General features: G+C 44.2%; 1 protein-coding gene across 1 annotated transcript in view; it reads left to right on the top strand.

Annotated features, from left to right (window-relative positions):
- Dscam (DS cell adhesion molecule) overlaps positions 1-16,886 on the top strand; it is a 556,660-nt gene that overhangs the window by 109,626 nt on the left and 430,148 nt on the right. Inside the window, exon 3 of the mRNA XM_075961310.1 lies at positions 4,292-4,438. Within this exon, the coding sequence (XP_075817425.1) occupies positions 4,292-4,438 (147 nt within the window). The remainder of the gene's footprint in view (positions 1-4,291; positions 4,439-16,886) is intronic.

Genomic DNA, 16,886 nt, shown 5'->3' with positions numbered 1-16,886 from the left:
AGGCATCCCTGTAGAACATTTTCTTAATTAGCGATTGATGAGGGAAGGCCCAGCCTGTTGTGGGTGGTACCATCCCTGGGCTGGTGGTCCTGCGTTCTATAACAAAGCAGGATGGGCAAGCCATGATGAGCAAGCACTAAGCAGAGACCCACTCCCCACCCAATGTCTTCTGCATCTGCTCCTGCCTCCAGTTTCCAGCTCTGCTGGGGTTCCTATCTTGGCTTCCTTCAGTGATGTACTACAATATCTAAGTAATAGCCAAATGAACCATTTTCCCCAAAGTTGCTTTGGTCATGTTGTTTCTTTGCAGCAATAGTAACCCTAACTAAGACTTGGGATTTGGGGGTATTTCTAGGACAGAACTAACCATGTATTTTGAGGAGTCTTGTAGAAGGATTTGGAACTTGAGGCTAGAAAAGCCACTGAGAATTCAAACCTTGATGAGATAATTCTATGGGAGTATGGAAGATAAGAATGTTGAGAGAAATTCAGAGAATGGAGGTCTTGCTTGTGAAGTTCCAGAAGTAAGTTTGAGTCTTTTAAAGATGATCAGGGCCATTACATAGTTCAAATTAGGAATCTGTGGTCCTGGTTAACCTGGGCCTGAAGAGTCAGCTGTGCTTAACAAGATACCAGAACCATTGAAGAGAAACCACTTCATTACTGGGACAGTAGATGCTGGTTGGCTGAAGCTGAGAAATTAGCGGTGATTAAGAAGAAACCAGCATCATTGAGATGAAATCTTCCTCAGAGTTAGCACATGCAAGCTGTGTTTAGAGGTAGCCAAGGTTGTCCCTCATGCTAGCCGCCAAACTTGGTAATGTAACAGTCACCCAGATGGTGCTGGTTTTGAAGGCACGAAGGGGTCACGGAGCACAACAGAGGCTTGGCACTGTCAAAAGCCAGGAGAGGCTGTTGGTGAAGGTTCAGCCTCAGTAACATTTGAAAGCTCAGAATCAAAGGGGTCACACAGAGAAGCTGAGTTGGGGCACCATGAAGAGAGACCCAGGAGAGGCCATTGGTGTAAAAGTGCATCCTAGTTGCTAGAGAAGACCCCAGCAGTTCAGAGATATTGGTACTGTGGAACCACTGCCAAGAACAGTAGTTAGCAGTGGAGTGGAGGCTGCCAGAGCTTCAGAAGACAAGCTGTGTGTGCTGCAGCAGGTAGAGCTAGAACCTTGACCCAAACCATGTGGAGGAGCATGGAAGTTCATGAATGAATCCCAGACATTGGGCATCGAGTCATTTATGCAGTTGAGGTGGCATTGCTTTGGTTTTATTGTGACTATGCCCTGGTTATTCCTTCTTGAAGTAAGAAAACATATAATTTGTTTTTGATTTTATAGGTGAGAAACTTTAAACTTTTAAAAATGAGATTTTTGTCTTTTACAGAGACTTTAGATTTTTAAGTGAGAAAATTTTTTGAAGTATTTGAATTTGTAAGGCTGTGGGACAATTTCAGACTAAAATGTTTTATATTATGTTTTATTAATTTTAATATTAATCAACAAGAAAGGAAAGGTTGTGGCTTAACGGTTATGTGTTAGTGTGTCAGTTTGACAAGGGGTCAGTTTTGCTGGCTAGATTTATGGAACTTGACACAAACTATGGTCATCTGAGAGGAGAAAACCCCAACTGAGAAGATGCCCTCCTTAAGATTGGGGTGTAGGCAATCCTGTGGAGTTTTTCTTAATTAGTTATTGGTTTGGGAGGACCAACACCATTTTGGCTGGTGCCATCTCTGGATGGTGGTCCTGGGTTCTATAAGAAATTAGGCTAAGCATGCCATGATGAACAGTCCAGTAAACAGCACCCTCCATGGCCTCTGCATCAGTTCCTGCCTCCAGAACTCTGCCCTTCTTGAACTTCGGTCCTGACTTTCTTCAGTGAGGGACAGTGATGTGGAAGTGTAAGCCTAACTAACCCTTTTCCCCAAAGTTTCTGTTGTCATGGTGCTCCATCAGAGCACAGGCTGTGAAGATGCTCTTTGTGTCTCCATTGGTAGCATTTTCTCTTTCTGACTGACATGCAATTAGGTCCCTTGACTTGATTTCTAGTAAACATTTCCATTTGTGATGTGTGATCTATTATATGTGAAGCTGAATGTCCTGGAGGTCTGAGGAAATTGCCCAGTTCCAAAGGACTGCAAAATATGAGACTCGGATACTTATCAGGCTCCCAGGAGCTCCCGTTTCTCTCTCCTTCTTGTCCACCCACTTTCTCTCCCATCCTCATCCCATCATCTCCTCTGTCTGCTGCTCTCCTGATGCCTGAGTGTTCAATCATTACAGAGTTATATCTGTTCACTCTTAACCCCTTTCCAAGTTGAAAAGGAGACCTCAACTCTTCCTAGGCTCTAGGCATTTGCTTACACAAAGTCTTCCCCTCACGGGGCCACAATGATGTTTCTGAAAACAAGCATTTGGCTCACCCACTTGTGCCCCAATGGACCTCTTGTAGTAGGCATGGTTTTACATGTTATCCAGAGCTTCAGGTCACACCATACTCAGAGGAGGTGCAGGATCTCAAAAGAATCTTCAAGTTGGAAGGATACTTCTGGTTGGGATGAAGACAAAGAAATTTTCCAAGCTGAGAAAAAAGTGACCAAATATGAGTGTTAAAAAAGAGAACAGTGGGTAACAAGATAAAATATTGATGTGGGGAGGGGACCAGTGATGAGTTCCAGGGTTGATGGGGGTAAGAGGGGGATAAAGGAGAGTATGCCAGAGAGCAAGACAATGCACTAATATGTTTGTATTGTCGAAGAACAAAGAGTAAGCTGGTTGAGAGTCAACAGTTTCATCAATGCTGTGTCCTCTATGAAGGCACTCAGCGTGTCACTGCTGGCTTCCCTCAGCAGTCAGTCCTCTTTCAGAGACATCCCCTCAGCACCCTGGACACTCCACTGGGGGCATTTCATCTCTTCCCTGGGGTATCAGCCTCTCTAAAAATTTTCATGGCCAGTTTTCTTGACCCATACTTGTCCACTGAGTGACATCCATAGAGGAAGATGATTGAACGATGAGGTATTTTATTGCCTATCTAGAAAATTTCAGACTTGGAATGAACACCTTGAAGATGCCCTTTCCGCTGTGCCTGATTTAGAATTGAGTGAATAAAGTTGGAACAGAGAAGTAATCCGAGCAAGGTTCATCATTATCTCATTAAGCCTGGCACAAAGACCGGGTCCATCTCCAGCTGTTGGGCAGGTGGTTCACCCAGCCTGCTGAGCAGACACAAAGCTACCTCAGTGGCTACATCCATAACCCCAGACAGGAGGTATCCCATCATCACCTGTGGTGCAGGTGGAGCTAGGAGCTTTCTTCTGCCTTGCAGGTAATGTCGGGCAGGACAAGGATTTTAACCCAGGCAGTTGGGCACCGAGCCCCCCATGAGCCCCAATGTGGCAAATATGCAGAGAAGACCCTTTGGACTCTTTTTGGAATATTCCTATTATTGGGAGTATTTGAACAGTTCCCAGAACAATGATGGTCTCCCACACAGGTTTTAAACATCTTTGAAGAGTTTATGTCTAAGGAATTATTTTCCTTGTTTTAGTCTTTTCAAGGATCTCTCTTTTTCTCTCTTTCTCGCTCCTTTGAATGAATGTGTGAGTGCAGGCATATATGTGTATGGTCAGAGAGCACCCTTAGTGTTAGTCCTTACTGTCCACCTTGCTTGAGATGAGTCTCTTTGTTCTTTTGTTACTGTTCAGATCAGTGGGTCTGGCCTGTGTGCTTCTGGGGGATCCTTTTATCTCCACCACCAGTCTGAGCTTAGGAGCACTGGGATTATAGCCATGCACTATTTTCGCTAGCTGTACATGGGTTTGGTGTATTTGAACTCAGATCTTTACACTTGCACAGCAAGCATTTTACCCACTGAGTCATTTGCCCAGCCTGAGTTTTTTGAGTCTTGCATTCATTTCCTAATTACCATTACACCTGGGTCTTCAGAAGACTAAGAGACACTAATCCCTAGAATCTGCCCCTCCTCCTCCAGGAAGCCCAGGTCCCCTCATGCCTTCTAATGCTCTCCGTAGGGGCCCAGTTCAACGATTCAGGTTAGACTCCTTTAGGTGGTGCAGGGTGCAGCGTATGGCTAATGAAGTGGGTGTTTACCTAGGTGATGGAAGACAGATGAATACATTTGCTGATTTCTCTCCACTGCCTGTGCTATGCAGTTGTCACAAAAGGGTGTGCCATGCCCTCTGCATTAGAACAGCATCTTCTTGTCTGGAATAGACTCGTTGTCTATGCATCTTAACAAGGATCCTCTCTCTGCCTTCCAGTTTTACGGGAGCCCTATACAGTCCGTGTGGAGGACCAGAAAACCATGAGAGGCAATGTCGCGGTGTTCAAGTGCATTATCCCCTCCTCGGTGGAGGCGTACGTCACTGTCGTCTCATGGGAGAAAGACACGGTTTCACTTGTCTCAGGTAGGCTGAGCAGTATCGCTTGTCATGAGGCTGCTTCAGAGGTAGGAATTGGGCTTCCATTTGTGTGTGATAGAAGGAAGAATTCCTTGGTGGATTACTTCAAAGGGTGAGCCTGCCTTGGTTGGCTCCCTATTATAAATAAGCCTGGTGGCATTCATGTGGTGGGGTTAACATACCTGCTAGTATATGGTGGTCCACTCCCCATACTTATTGAAGAACTGGCTAATTAAGGGATATCAATTATTTGTACTGTGCAAACTTTTATGGGAAAATTGTGATTTTATTTCTGCTTTTAAAAATCAGGTAAGTTGAGTATCGTGTCCCTGAGACACTTCGTTGATACAAGTGTGCTAATATTCTGGAACTGGCGTGCAAGCAGAAGCCGTGGTTTCTATTCTGTTGGTCCTTTTAAATGTGGCAAGAGTAATGTTGTATCACTGACTTTGGACTCGCCGTTTCTATTGAGAATCTGTGTTCTATGCAGAAATGGATGGTCCTATGGAAATAACTTTTGGGTCTGTACTGGGTGTCTAGAAGTGCCAGGCCAGCTCAATCAGCGGGAGATCACAGTTTGTCCACTGCCAGTACTGTTGAAGTTGGCTTCTTGCCCTATGTTCTTGACCTGGAAAGGCCAGCTGGACATAGTGACCAGGCTTCCCATCTTGTGTCTCCTTTCATGGTGACTTCTGGTGTCTTAAAAATGTGTTGCTGCTGTGGGGAATAATTCTGATGTATGGTATGTTGTTACATGCAGAAAGCAACTTCTTTGCTCTCTGTGGTCTCCATGAAATAGGACAAGGAGTGTGCACATATGCACACACATGCATGTACACACATATACACTTATATATACATACACACAGAATATACACAGATATCACATACATACACCTATACATGCATCTACTCCCCCCCACATATGCATACTCATCACACACATGTACACATGCATGCACACACATGTGTGCATGTGCACACACACACTCCCTGAGTAGCTTATAGCATCCTGTCAGTTCATAGAGACAAGCTACAGCTCAGCCTGTCATGGAGATGCCTTGTTTTTGTTTCTGCTTCATGATTACCTTGGTGAGATCTGTCAACTGTCACTTCATGTAAAATAGCCACTTGAAAGACCCAAGTGAAAATGAAGGTATGTCATCCTAAAAACACACTGGAGAAGAAACATAGAATTGCAGGACAGGCAAGAGGCTGTAGTTTCATTTTTTGTTTGTTTGTTTGTTTTTGTTTTCATTTATGTTGCTTTTTGTTTGTTGGTTTTCTGTCCTGGGGTTGAGCACAGACATCGCACATGTTTAGTAAGAATCCAGCCACACAACTTAATACTCTTGTGCTTTTCATTTTGAGAAGGGTCTCTATATGTCATCCTTGTTTCAGCCTAATAAATAGCTAGGATTGTAGGCCTGTGGCACAGCAAGCCTGGCTTCCGTAGTGGCTTAGAGAGAACTTGACACCCTCACACTTCAGTGGATGATAACTGTTTTCTACAATGCTGATTAATCGTGTAATCTGTTATGGTCTGACAAACGCTGAGTTTCAGAGACGAACATGATTGTGGCAATGAGAATAAAGAGTCGCCTGCACACCTCCACACTCCAACATTTATGGTTTGATGATCTTCATGTTTTCTCCTTGAGAGTCTGTATGGCTAACCGGGATATTCTGAGGCAATCATTTACTGGTTCAGTGTTGAAGAGAAGGGGCTTTCATATTGGCATGGTTAAGCTGAGAGTCTCCTGGGAGAGAAAGAAAAAAACCCATGCTGACATTGCTAGATATTTGTGTCTCAGGAGAGGAAACCTCTTCTTGCTGCAATGGGTAGGCAGAATGTATCCCAATAGGAGACTATCTGGAACTTTGCCACTGTCCTCCTCACTTTGGCCTGAAGATTATTCCCCTATCACATAGCAACACATCCGGTTCAGGCCTCAGCATCTTCCCTGGGAGAAGTCATACTTGAACATAACACCTGCCATCTCTGTTCTTATGTAATTCGTCAAGGTAGTCACAAGCCCAATGAGATCAGAGGATGTGGGCCTGAAAGGAGAGCTGAAAGATGGCAATGGGATGTTATCTTATGAAAGAATCCATCAATGAATATCTGTTTGTATGCCAGCCAGGGAGAGACAGACAGACTCTAGACATTCATCCTGAATATAGCAGGCCTACAATTAGGCTGACTATCTTATGACTTCATAGCCGTGTTAAGCTTTGTCAGTAGAGGTGAGTGGGAGCGTAGCTCTGTGATAATGTCCACTGGTGCTTATGGGTGCAGTGCACCCACTGAGTGGACAAGGTTATGTGGTCACCGGGGTTGACAGAAGCCATTAACAATAGCCAGTATCTTGATAAATGAGCTAGTTTAGGATGGCTTGGGTGGAGAAGGCCTCTGCTTCTCTCTGGAGGTAACTCAGGGCACAGGGTATGTGAAGGCAGGGCAGCTCTGTGGAAGAACCATGTTGGGGATGAGGGGTGGTGGGGTATGAAGGCTGAGCTGCTGGGATGACTCCCAGATTCTTTGCAAGGGAGACCTTGCACAGCCTGCGGTCCCAGGCACAGCAAACTTCTTCTGAATCCAAGTTTAGCTCCAGAAAAAAAGTCTCAATGCCACATGCCCTGTTGGTGATCACCAGAAGGTGAACTCATGTTTCCTGCATTCCATCTGCAAGTCTTGCCAGGTTCGTTAAGCTCTATCCCATGCTGCGCTCAGACCAGCTTCCCTTTTCCTGTATCTCCATGGCATCCTAGGCTTCCAGGGCATTTGGTTGGAGCATCTGTCCAAGGGAGCATTCCTTCTTGGAGCATATCACCCAATTTAGCAGTGACTTCTCCCGTGGAAAACCTGGTATGAGTTCCATAGCAGTGAGTTGGTTCAGGAAACTGGGTTAGCTTCAGGAAGATGTTAGCCCCTGACATCCAGGAGGGTCCCAAGAGCAGCAGCACAGCACAGTGCCTCCCTCCTGAGACTTCTGGCAAGCCATTCTGGTCTCCAGGGTGCTGTGGGGCTCAGCCTTTAACGCCTGGGGGCCACTTGAGTTCAAAGCAGCCAAAGTGCTTTGAGAATGTGAGCAGCAGGTTTGTGCACATCTTTGGACCAAAGGGTCTTTGGAAATGGATATTTGTCTTTCTGCAAGGGTGCACACATACACGCACACGCACGTGTACGTGTGCACATAGGAAGGTGGCTCAGTATACTAGTGGAGGAACTCCCCTTATCTTATTTGAGACAAGGTCTATGGTTGTCCACTGTTGCTGTGTCTCTTACTCTAGTCTAGCTGGCCTGGGAGCCTCCATGCGTTCTCCTGACTCTACTTCATCTCTCCATAGGAGTATTGGGATTACAGGTTTCTATATCCAGCTTTTTGTGGGGATAGAAACTCAGGTCCCCACGCTTGTTTTGATAGTGCTTTGCTCACTGGATGTCTCTGGACCCCCAGCCCTTGAGAAGTCATTGCTTTTCGATGAAACAAAACTTGAATCACTGATTCCTGACTACAAGAGGCTTCAGAATGATGTCTGTACCACAGTACATTACTTTCCTTCACCTTGGCTGCGAAAAATAAGCAAGAAGAAACAGGACTGGTCCAAGGGACTCTGATAGGAGCATCTGATGTGATTGGCCCAATGGCCTCACTGCATATTGATTGGGCTGTATGCACCAACTTCTTTTTGGGGCTGGAATGGGAGTGGGGATGGTGGAGCCTTCAGGTGGCCGGAGGCCCACTCTGAAACAAATTTTGCTTCTTCCGTATTCTTGAAGTTCCCAATATCCAGCACATGAATGAGTTCATTTCGTTTGGATTATATTTGCAAAGAATACTTCGGTAGCCTAGGAGTGGAGTCCTATAATTACCTCAAAGATCATAATGTCTGATGGCTCCATTGCTGCCGCCTGGGCATCTCTCATCCCACATGGCTTCACCTTTGCTCTCAGCCTCTGGTACAGCGGATAGCAGGTTAGAGCTCTGTGTGTCCAGGACAGGTACATACCACCAACCTGACATCCTTATAAATATGGTGGACTCTGACCCACTGTCTTCTTAACACTACTGAAACAAGAACAGTGAGTCATGGGGGCTGCCTGCCTGATTTAATGTCCTTTGTTGCATCCTTTGTCCTGCAGAGCAGCAAAAGCCCTTTGAATATTAATGCAGCCCCATAAAAATATAGTGGTTTGGCTATCAAAGTGCATGGAGTCCTTGCCGCTGCCAGGAGCCCAAAGACACAATCCTAGAGAACAATGGCCCTGTCTTTCTTTGTGGGTTTCGTCCCTGATGCCCATTGAGAATTTCCTCCCATGCAGGGAGGCAGTAGTGTGGGGGCCTGGCACTCCATCTCTGCTTCTGCTGATAAAGTTGTGAGAGTCTCCCCAGGGGCTCCGCCATACTAACATCAAAGACACAACCAAAGGGGACCAGATTTTGGGAAATGGAGAAAGCAGACACGACTGTTTCTGCAGCAGCTGCCTCCCTCTGTAGACTTTGCTAGCTGAAGACCCCTGTTTCTAGATGACCCAAGAGCTTTATCTGATAGGATTGGTAAGCACAGGTCTAAGGATGACTGTTTCTCTCTTCCACATTTGGGATAAAAGGGAACGGTTTTCTGTCCCTGTGAAATATAAAATGACACAGACCAGCAGTTTGCATGAAGCCTTTGTGTGTGAAATGGATAAAACCATGTCTGTATATCATAGATAACCCAGGAGGTGACTCTGAGGAGCAGCCCCTGTCGGGATGATTTCTCTCCTAAAGAGCTTAGAGAGTGCGGTATACTGAGGGACCAGGAGAATGGGCAAAAGGCTTCAGATCACAGATGATGTTGTCAGGGGAAGCAGGGAAAGTTCCAGAAAATGGATATTATTTAAGAAAGCCTTTGCATTTTAGGAAGGAAGGGAAAATAATTAAAAGGCAGCTAGAGTTAAGCAAATTGGGGGAAGCTTCCCTTCGGCATATTTTATCCAGCTGTGCCGAGAGTTGCTTGGATATTCATTCTCATTGGGGGTGAGATGCTGGGGTCAAGAGCTGTTCCACAGTGCATGCTCCATGCCTGTGTCTGCCATCTGAACACAACAGCTCCTTTCTCAGTGTTGAGAATTTAATCTTACAACCAGTGCTGAGTGTTTCCAGGGCAGTCTGCTACTTTGCTGTGTGAATTGCCGTCTCATTGACAACCATGACATCCAGGAGTCAGAGGGGTAAGGAGGTCATCATTCATGCGAGGGAAAGGACAAAACTGTCATCGGCAAACCTCATGTTTGATTTCAGAGGTGCCAGGGTGAGCGGAAGAAGCCTTAGTGGAAGATTTGTAGGAACCAATGAAGATTGAGTGGAATGTTCCTGCTTTTATCCATGTATGTGATATAATTTTACTTACATTGGCTTTCAAATAGGAACCTCATTAACAGCACAGAAAGTGGCCTCAGCGTAGGGGCTGGAGTCTGAAGGTTTGGGGATGTGGTGTGTCTGGCCTGCTGGAGCTGCTCCCTGAGAAAGCTCGTGAGGAGGGAGGGAAGTGCTTCCATTAGAACGCTATTAGTTATGTTTAGCTGAGTAGGTTGTTCACGGATTTGGTTGTCTACATTCTCTCACTGCAAGTGTGATTGGAACCAGGCCACTTGTCATTCTGCTGGGTTTTCTGAGGACCCTGATGTTGGAGGAGAGAGCCACTTGGTTGTTCCTGGCCGCTTAGCCCCAAAATAATCACACAGAAACTGCATTAATTAAATCACTGCTTGGCCCATTAGATCTAGCTTCTGTTTGGCTAACTCTTACATATGAATTTAACCCATTTCTATTAATCTGTGTATCACCACGTGGCAGTGGCCTACCAGCAAAGTTTCAGCACGTATATCTCTGGTGGCGGAGGCTCCATGGCATTTCCCTTAATCCACCCCTCTTTCTCCCAACATTCACTTTAGTTTCCCCCGCCTATCTCTGTTCTCTTGTCCTATCACAGGCCAAGACAGTTTCTTTATTCATTAACTAATAAAAGCAACACATAAACAGAAGGACCTCCCACACCACCCTGAGATGGGGTCATGTGTTGTTGTCAGCAATTGGGTTCAATGTCTTGAACAATCCAGGAGACCCAAAGACCCTGAACACCAAAGCCTCCTTCCAAGAGGAATAACTGCCCTCAGTACTAGAAGTTGTGCACTGCATATCAGCATTCCAAACCAAGGTGCCAGAGACAGGAGACACAAGCACACTAGTGTTTTTGCAAAAGAGAAAGGAACAGTGAGTTAGCACACTTAGCATAAGCTGAAGGTTGTCCCAGGAGTGGCATTGGAGGTGTCCATGTGTACTGGTGTATTTGACATGTGTATGGTATATGTGGGGAGTGATCTAAGTGTTGTGTGTATATATATATGCTGTGTATGTATGATGTGCCTAACCGTGATGTGTAAAACTCAGTGCAGGCTCTTTGCAGCAGACTCCCACCCCTCCTCAATTATTGTTCAGTGTTTCCAAGAGAAGATGACTTTTAGTTGCTGTGCAGAGTACTGGCTGGGTCAAAGGGACAGATATCTCTCTCCGGTTTCAGCTTCAGCATCCTAAAGTGGGTACTCATGGCTTCCTAGGTCCCTAAAGGACAGGAGGCTGAAACTTCATGTTGCTTCTCTCCCATCTTAATCTCTGCTGTCAGAATCAGTCCCCTTCTTAGATATAGTCTCCAGGAAATTCTGTGTGTGTGTCAAGGATTCCTAAAATCATGCCAGCTTTGGCCACTTGTTAGAACCCAGAGAGCTTTGAATATAGTTAGCCACACCTATGCTGAGGCTGTTAAAGGAAGGGACAGAGCTGCGAGGACGCCAGGTTAGAGCTCAGTGCTCTCTCCACGTAGTGACCCGGGACAATCTGAATTCTACCATCACAAGCCATGGTGGTGCAAGGTTTTCATGGGCAGGCTGTACAGGCACTTTATCCCAGATGCTCTGGGGAAGCACGTATTCAGCGCTAACTTCATTTATTTACGTAGTTCAGGCAAGGGATCACTCACACCAGGAAGGACCCTTTGAAGTCCTTGTTCCTAGAGAATAGCAAGAAGTCCATCATGCAAGCTGCCCGCTAAAATAGCAACCATCTTAGAGCCACTGGGCTGCCTCTCCCTATACTGCACAACTTCTTTGTGTTGGTGGCTCAATTGTTTCATATACCCTCACACAATTAGATTTTTTTATGTAACCATGAAAATCACTAAGAAAGTGAATGGATATTATGGCTCTGATGCCAATAATCCAAATATTCCCAGCCTCAGAAGCGATCTTACTCCGAATGGCTTACATGTCCCCTAAACTACCTGACCGGTACCTATCTTGCTTCTTCTCAGTGAACATGTGTCTGGATTTAGTCTGTCAATTCTGCTGTCTCCCTCCATGGGATGTATTGATCTTCATGTAAGAAACAGGTGTCCATCGTGGTCCAACAGACCTCCTTTGAACCCAAACACTTTCTCTAGTCCCCTGTTCAGCTATGAGTCTTCATTCCAGGAAAGCTGTAGAAAGTGAAGGGATCATTCAAACACAGTCTTGGGCAGGAATGACTGCTAAAACCAGAAGTCACGAGGAAGACTAGGCTAGGCTGTCTACTGTAGTCAAAAGCAGACAAACAAACAAACAAAAAACAAACAAAACATCCCCAGAAATGGGATTCAAGATTTACAAATCTAATTTTTGACTGTTACCGTTTGTATTGTACTCTCCCCACTGTGCTTCTGAAACACACAATAGTTGTCAATGTGGTACTCATAAAAGTTGAAGAGCAAAGATAACTCAAGAAGAGTTGTAGAAACACAGGGTATGGAGGATGTGGGTGAATAACCTGGCACCCTGTTCTGATGACCCTGAAGCAATGCTACGCACCAGTAGTCTACAGGGTTTTATTATAACAAACAGTTTTTTACTGACTTGATAAAAGGGTTTCCTCAAATATAAATTAGACAATGGCCTAAAATTAGCAACAAACTGACATGAAAGGAAACAGATTTTTTTTTTTTTGCTTTAACTGTCATAGGGGATTTAGGGCACAGGTGTACAAGAACACCTAGGGGCACAGGTTGTTAAGTAGCTCTCTGTGGCTTCACTAACAGCTGCATTGCAATCCCACCAGGCAGTCACTCTCATCATCCCACTTCACAGAGGAGGAAGCTGAGGCCCAGAGAGACACAGGTAGCATCACCCACTGAGTGCCACTTATAACAGCAACAAGTCTTAAGGAAAGGATTTATTAAAGCAAGGAAGATATTTACAAGTACACAAACCAAGCTGGAATTAGCTCTGGATATTTGATGTATTTAGTGTATTTTACTGTGTTTTCAGAGTAATGTGATTAATGTCCTGGAGAGTATGTTATCTAAAGAAAAAGCAAATACACAAAATTACCTAAGACAAAGATAAAATCTTTCATTATTTAAAATTATATTGATATATAATTGTACAGATGCATGAATAGTATATTTAGATTATATACTGAATGATGATCAAACCAGAAAATTTGCATATCCATCATCATATCTTGTGTTGTTTTATTTTAACATTTTTATTTTGTATTTGATGACTTTAAAATGTATTAAAGGTATTTTGATTAATTTGACCAACTGTCCCTTTAGTCTCCTCTCCTCATGCTGAAACCCTTCTTGTCAGTAAGTTCCCTTCCTCTGTGTGTGTATATATGTGTGTACATAATTAAATTAAACTTAATTTAATTATGCTCGCTTCCATGATCATGGTAGAAAGGTTATTTGTTGGAACATGAATGAAGAAAGTTATTCCCCTTTCCCTACAATTGTTAACTGACGTTAGACCCTCAGAGAGGGGCCAACTTTCATAAACCTACATCCATGATAGAATAAAGGGCTCCCCCTTGTACAGTGCTGGAAACCCTAAGTGCAAAGGCTGAATCACTTCACAGCACTCTTCTCTATCCTCCAGCTTTTGCATTCTTTTTACTCCCTCTTCTGTGGTGGGAGGTGCTTCTCCTGGGCCATGGAGTGGGTGATGCAATCTCTCGTTTAGGCCTGAGAACTCAATGATCATGTATTTTCATCACTTCGACCAATTATGACTCTGCATTAACTGTCTGCCATATACTACAAAAGAAATGTCTTGACCAAGGTAGAGAGTAGCCCTAGTAGATGGATATAAGGATGAATATATAGAAATCAGTTGGATAACATATCCATTTAATAAAACAATCATAGTGGCTTCTTACGTGGGGTCTATAATGTTCTGAGCCATGGGCTTTTAGCCATGTTACAGTGTCAGACATGAATTCCTTCCCGTGGAGCAGGTACCAAGTCCAATCAGAAAGTGGTTGCCTCTATTGCTTGACAGGGTGATATAGTATGGCACATAGGGTAGGAAAGGTGATAACTCTTCTTCTCCAAGAGCTTGAAATATAAATTTTAACTTCAAGACAATCTCTAATCTTTCCTTCCCATCCACCAAGCATAGTACATTGGTGCTGGACACAGACGCAAGGCTTCATGAATATTTATTGAGCAGATTTTGAGTGTGAGACTTCTCTGTGAAAAACGTAACAGTGTTTTCCTTTTAAATTATCCTCAATACTTTGAGAAAGAACTTTTGGTTTTCTCTATTTCTTTTTCCAAAATATGACTTAACATCACCTCTGTAGAGTATCTTGGTTGCCAAACCAGAGGCATCTTGGGACTTTGCAGCTGACACCTGCCTCATAGTGTTACTCCAAGGGAAAATGGGTCACCCAATTGCCAGTATTCATTGTTCCCCAAGTGAACACTGTTTCCTGTTATTTTCCTGAAATGCCTGCTCCGCCCCTTTCAGTTTTATACTGCAGCCTGTATTAAGTTATAGCACTGAAGGCTAGCCATGCAGCATGATTTATAGAGAACTTGCCTGACAAGCATGAAGCCCTAGGTTTGATTTCCAAAACCACATGAATTGGGTGTGGTGGCACATACCAATACTTGGGAGTAAAACATTCTGTTCTATAAAGGGAGCTGGGGCTAGCCTGGAATTCTTGAGATTTTTGTCTCAAAAAAATCTATGTCATAACATCTAATTAAACCACAGCCCAAGTCACAGGAACATCAACACATGCCAAGATCTTTAGAGATGCTTTATGGCCTTACCCCATGCACCGGACCCACAGTCATGTTTGCAATCTTTAGCTGAACCTGTCCCTCCATTTAAGTGATAGATGCCTCTGCATGCATGACGCTTGCCCATGGATCCATGTAACATCACACAGTGATGGGTGTTTATGCCCATTAATGATCATGGGTATTAAAATCATAGGATGTCAGTGAAAAGAACATCAGATCAAATTTACCACCTGGACAGAGGAGACAGGAGAGGGTTGCATGGCTGGAGAAATACAGGGGACAGTTGTTTGGCCAGGGGGATGCCTATGAACCAATGTAAGGATGAAGATGGCTCAAGAGCATCCACTGATCTCCCTGCAGGACCATGTTTGTGCTGGAACGTTGTGTGAAGATGAGGAAAAGATCAGAGAGTCCAAGCTGCCTGAGCTGTGAGTGCAGAACAGGGGAACAGCCAAGGCCATCTTGTAGCCATTTCTCTTTTTGTCTTAAATTGTATCATGGCTATAATTTAAGCACGTTGGATGGATAAGACACCAGTGTAACCATGGCCACTTAAAAGAAATTACACAATCTATTTACAAAGGGTGTTAGATGGGATGGAGATGTGCCAGTCACGATTCATTAATGCTGGTGAGCCGGCTGTACTGAGGGCACCAAGAGACCGATGGTGTGAAAGCTGTTCCTCTAACAGTTCAGTGACAGCCACTTGTATCTTATTGAGTCACTTTGGAAATGGATTGTAACTCAGAGCTTGCTTCAATATCAAGTATTTAAATTATGCTTTGATGGGAATAAAATGTTGTGCGTATGTATATTTTCTAATGTTTCTGTGAATAAAGTGTGTGTGTGTGTACATGTACATGAGAGCATGCATATACATGTGTGTTCATGCATGCATGCCTAGTGTACTCATGGTCTTTGTCTATTTTAGGTGTTGTAATACATTACTCTAGACTGGTTGATATAAAGAATAGGAATTCATTTCTTACAATTATAGAGGATCTAGGATCAAGGTGCTGGGTAGGTGTGCCTAGTAAGGCACCTTGTTGTTCACAGTCGTCTTCGTGTTTCCTTTCATGATATGAAGGGTTAAGTGTCCCTCTGGGGTCCCTTGATGAGGAATCTAATCAAGTACTCATGATATCATCCTCTCTCCAGGTTCCAGCTCTGTTTATGTTTCAACTTAGGAGTCTGGAAGCCCACAAGGACTTGACATATGAATATTCTGTGATAAATGGAAGCCTTTTCAGATTAATGTTTTCTGGGTTTTCTTTGTACGACAGACACATGGGCAAATTATGAGTTCAATGGAGTGATGACTTGCCACAAAGCCAATTAGCACCCAGGTGTCATGACTTTTCAGCCTTCTATGCTTCCACCAGGCCACCCCCTTGGCAATACCCCTCTCTCTGCTCCCAGACTGAGTGGAGATTCATGCCCAGGGAAGCCTGTGTGTAGAGTGCAAATACATCCTTCACTTCTGGCAAAACAGTCTGTGAACCTTTCCAACTCTCTCTCCTCATAGCTGCTTTACTCTTGCTTTTTGCTCATTTTCTGCAGGAGTCCTTTGTTCTCCTGTACCCACAGTGTCTCTTTCTACCATTGTTCTTACACTGGGAAAAGAAAGGGCTTTATAAAGAGCCTTCATGGAGTCATTTTCAGACCAAAGATTATATTAGGAGAGAAAGGCGTACTGTGCACCCCCTTCCTTAATTAGATGGTGACATTTTTAGTTCTCAGCACTGTTATCCCTTTGAGTTGAAACCCTATCATTGAAAAAGCCAAATGAACTTGAAATTGAGGAGGGCTATTTTCCAGAAGGGAACAGAGCCAGGCCAGATACCTTGGTGGAGCGCCAAAGGGCACATGGGCCTGGTTTGCATGATACGTGTCTGCAGTGGTGGTTTCCAAGTGATCAGGGTCTGTAAACAGTATTATCCAAGGGTTTGAGGTTTGCAAGATGTCCATTTTCATGTTCTTTCTAGGAGTAACAGAGTGCTGAAGGAAGTGTGGCTTAGCCTTGCAGGTTATTTTTATATCATCTACGAGGATTTCCTGAATGTGTCCATAACATTCCAGTTGCCAGTAAGTCAACAGAAACAAGCCAGTCAGTGCAGCCCCAACTCACTCTGTCCATGGCTCTCTGCAGCAGGCTTCTATGAACTCTGGGATCAGTTTTAGACTGAAGCCATTCACGTCCTATGGCCTCTTTAAGGTGGATGAGTAGCTTTCCCTGGGCTCTTTGCATGTGCTATTTGCAGATCTTGATATGAGAATCGGGTTTGTTTCCACACCCTTGCTCTGTTTCCTGGTTATGATCTGTGGGCATAAAACATGAACACGTGTG

This window comes from Microtus pennsylvanicus, chromosome 1 (genome assembly GCF_037038515.1).
Source record: "Microtus pennsylvanicus isolate mMicPen1 chromosome 1, mMicPen1.hap1, whole genome shotgun sequence".
Classification (NCBI taxonomy): domain Eukaryota; kingdom Metazoa; phylum Chordata; class Mammalia; order Rodentia; family Cricetidae; genus Microtus; species Microtus pennsylvanicus.
Note: the sequence above shows the minus strand (reverse complement) of the source record. Positions and strands in the feature narration are given on the sequence as shown.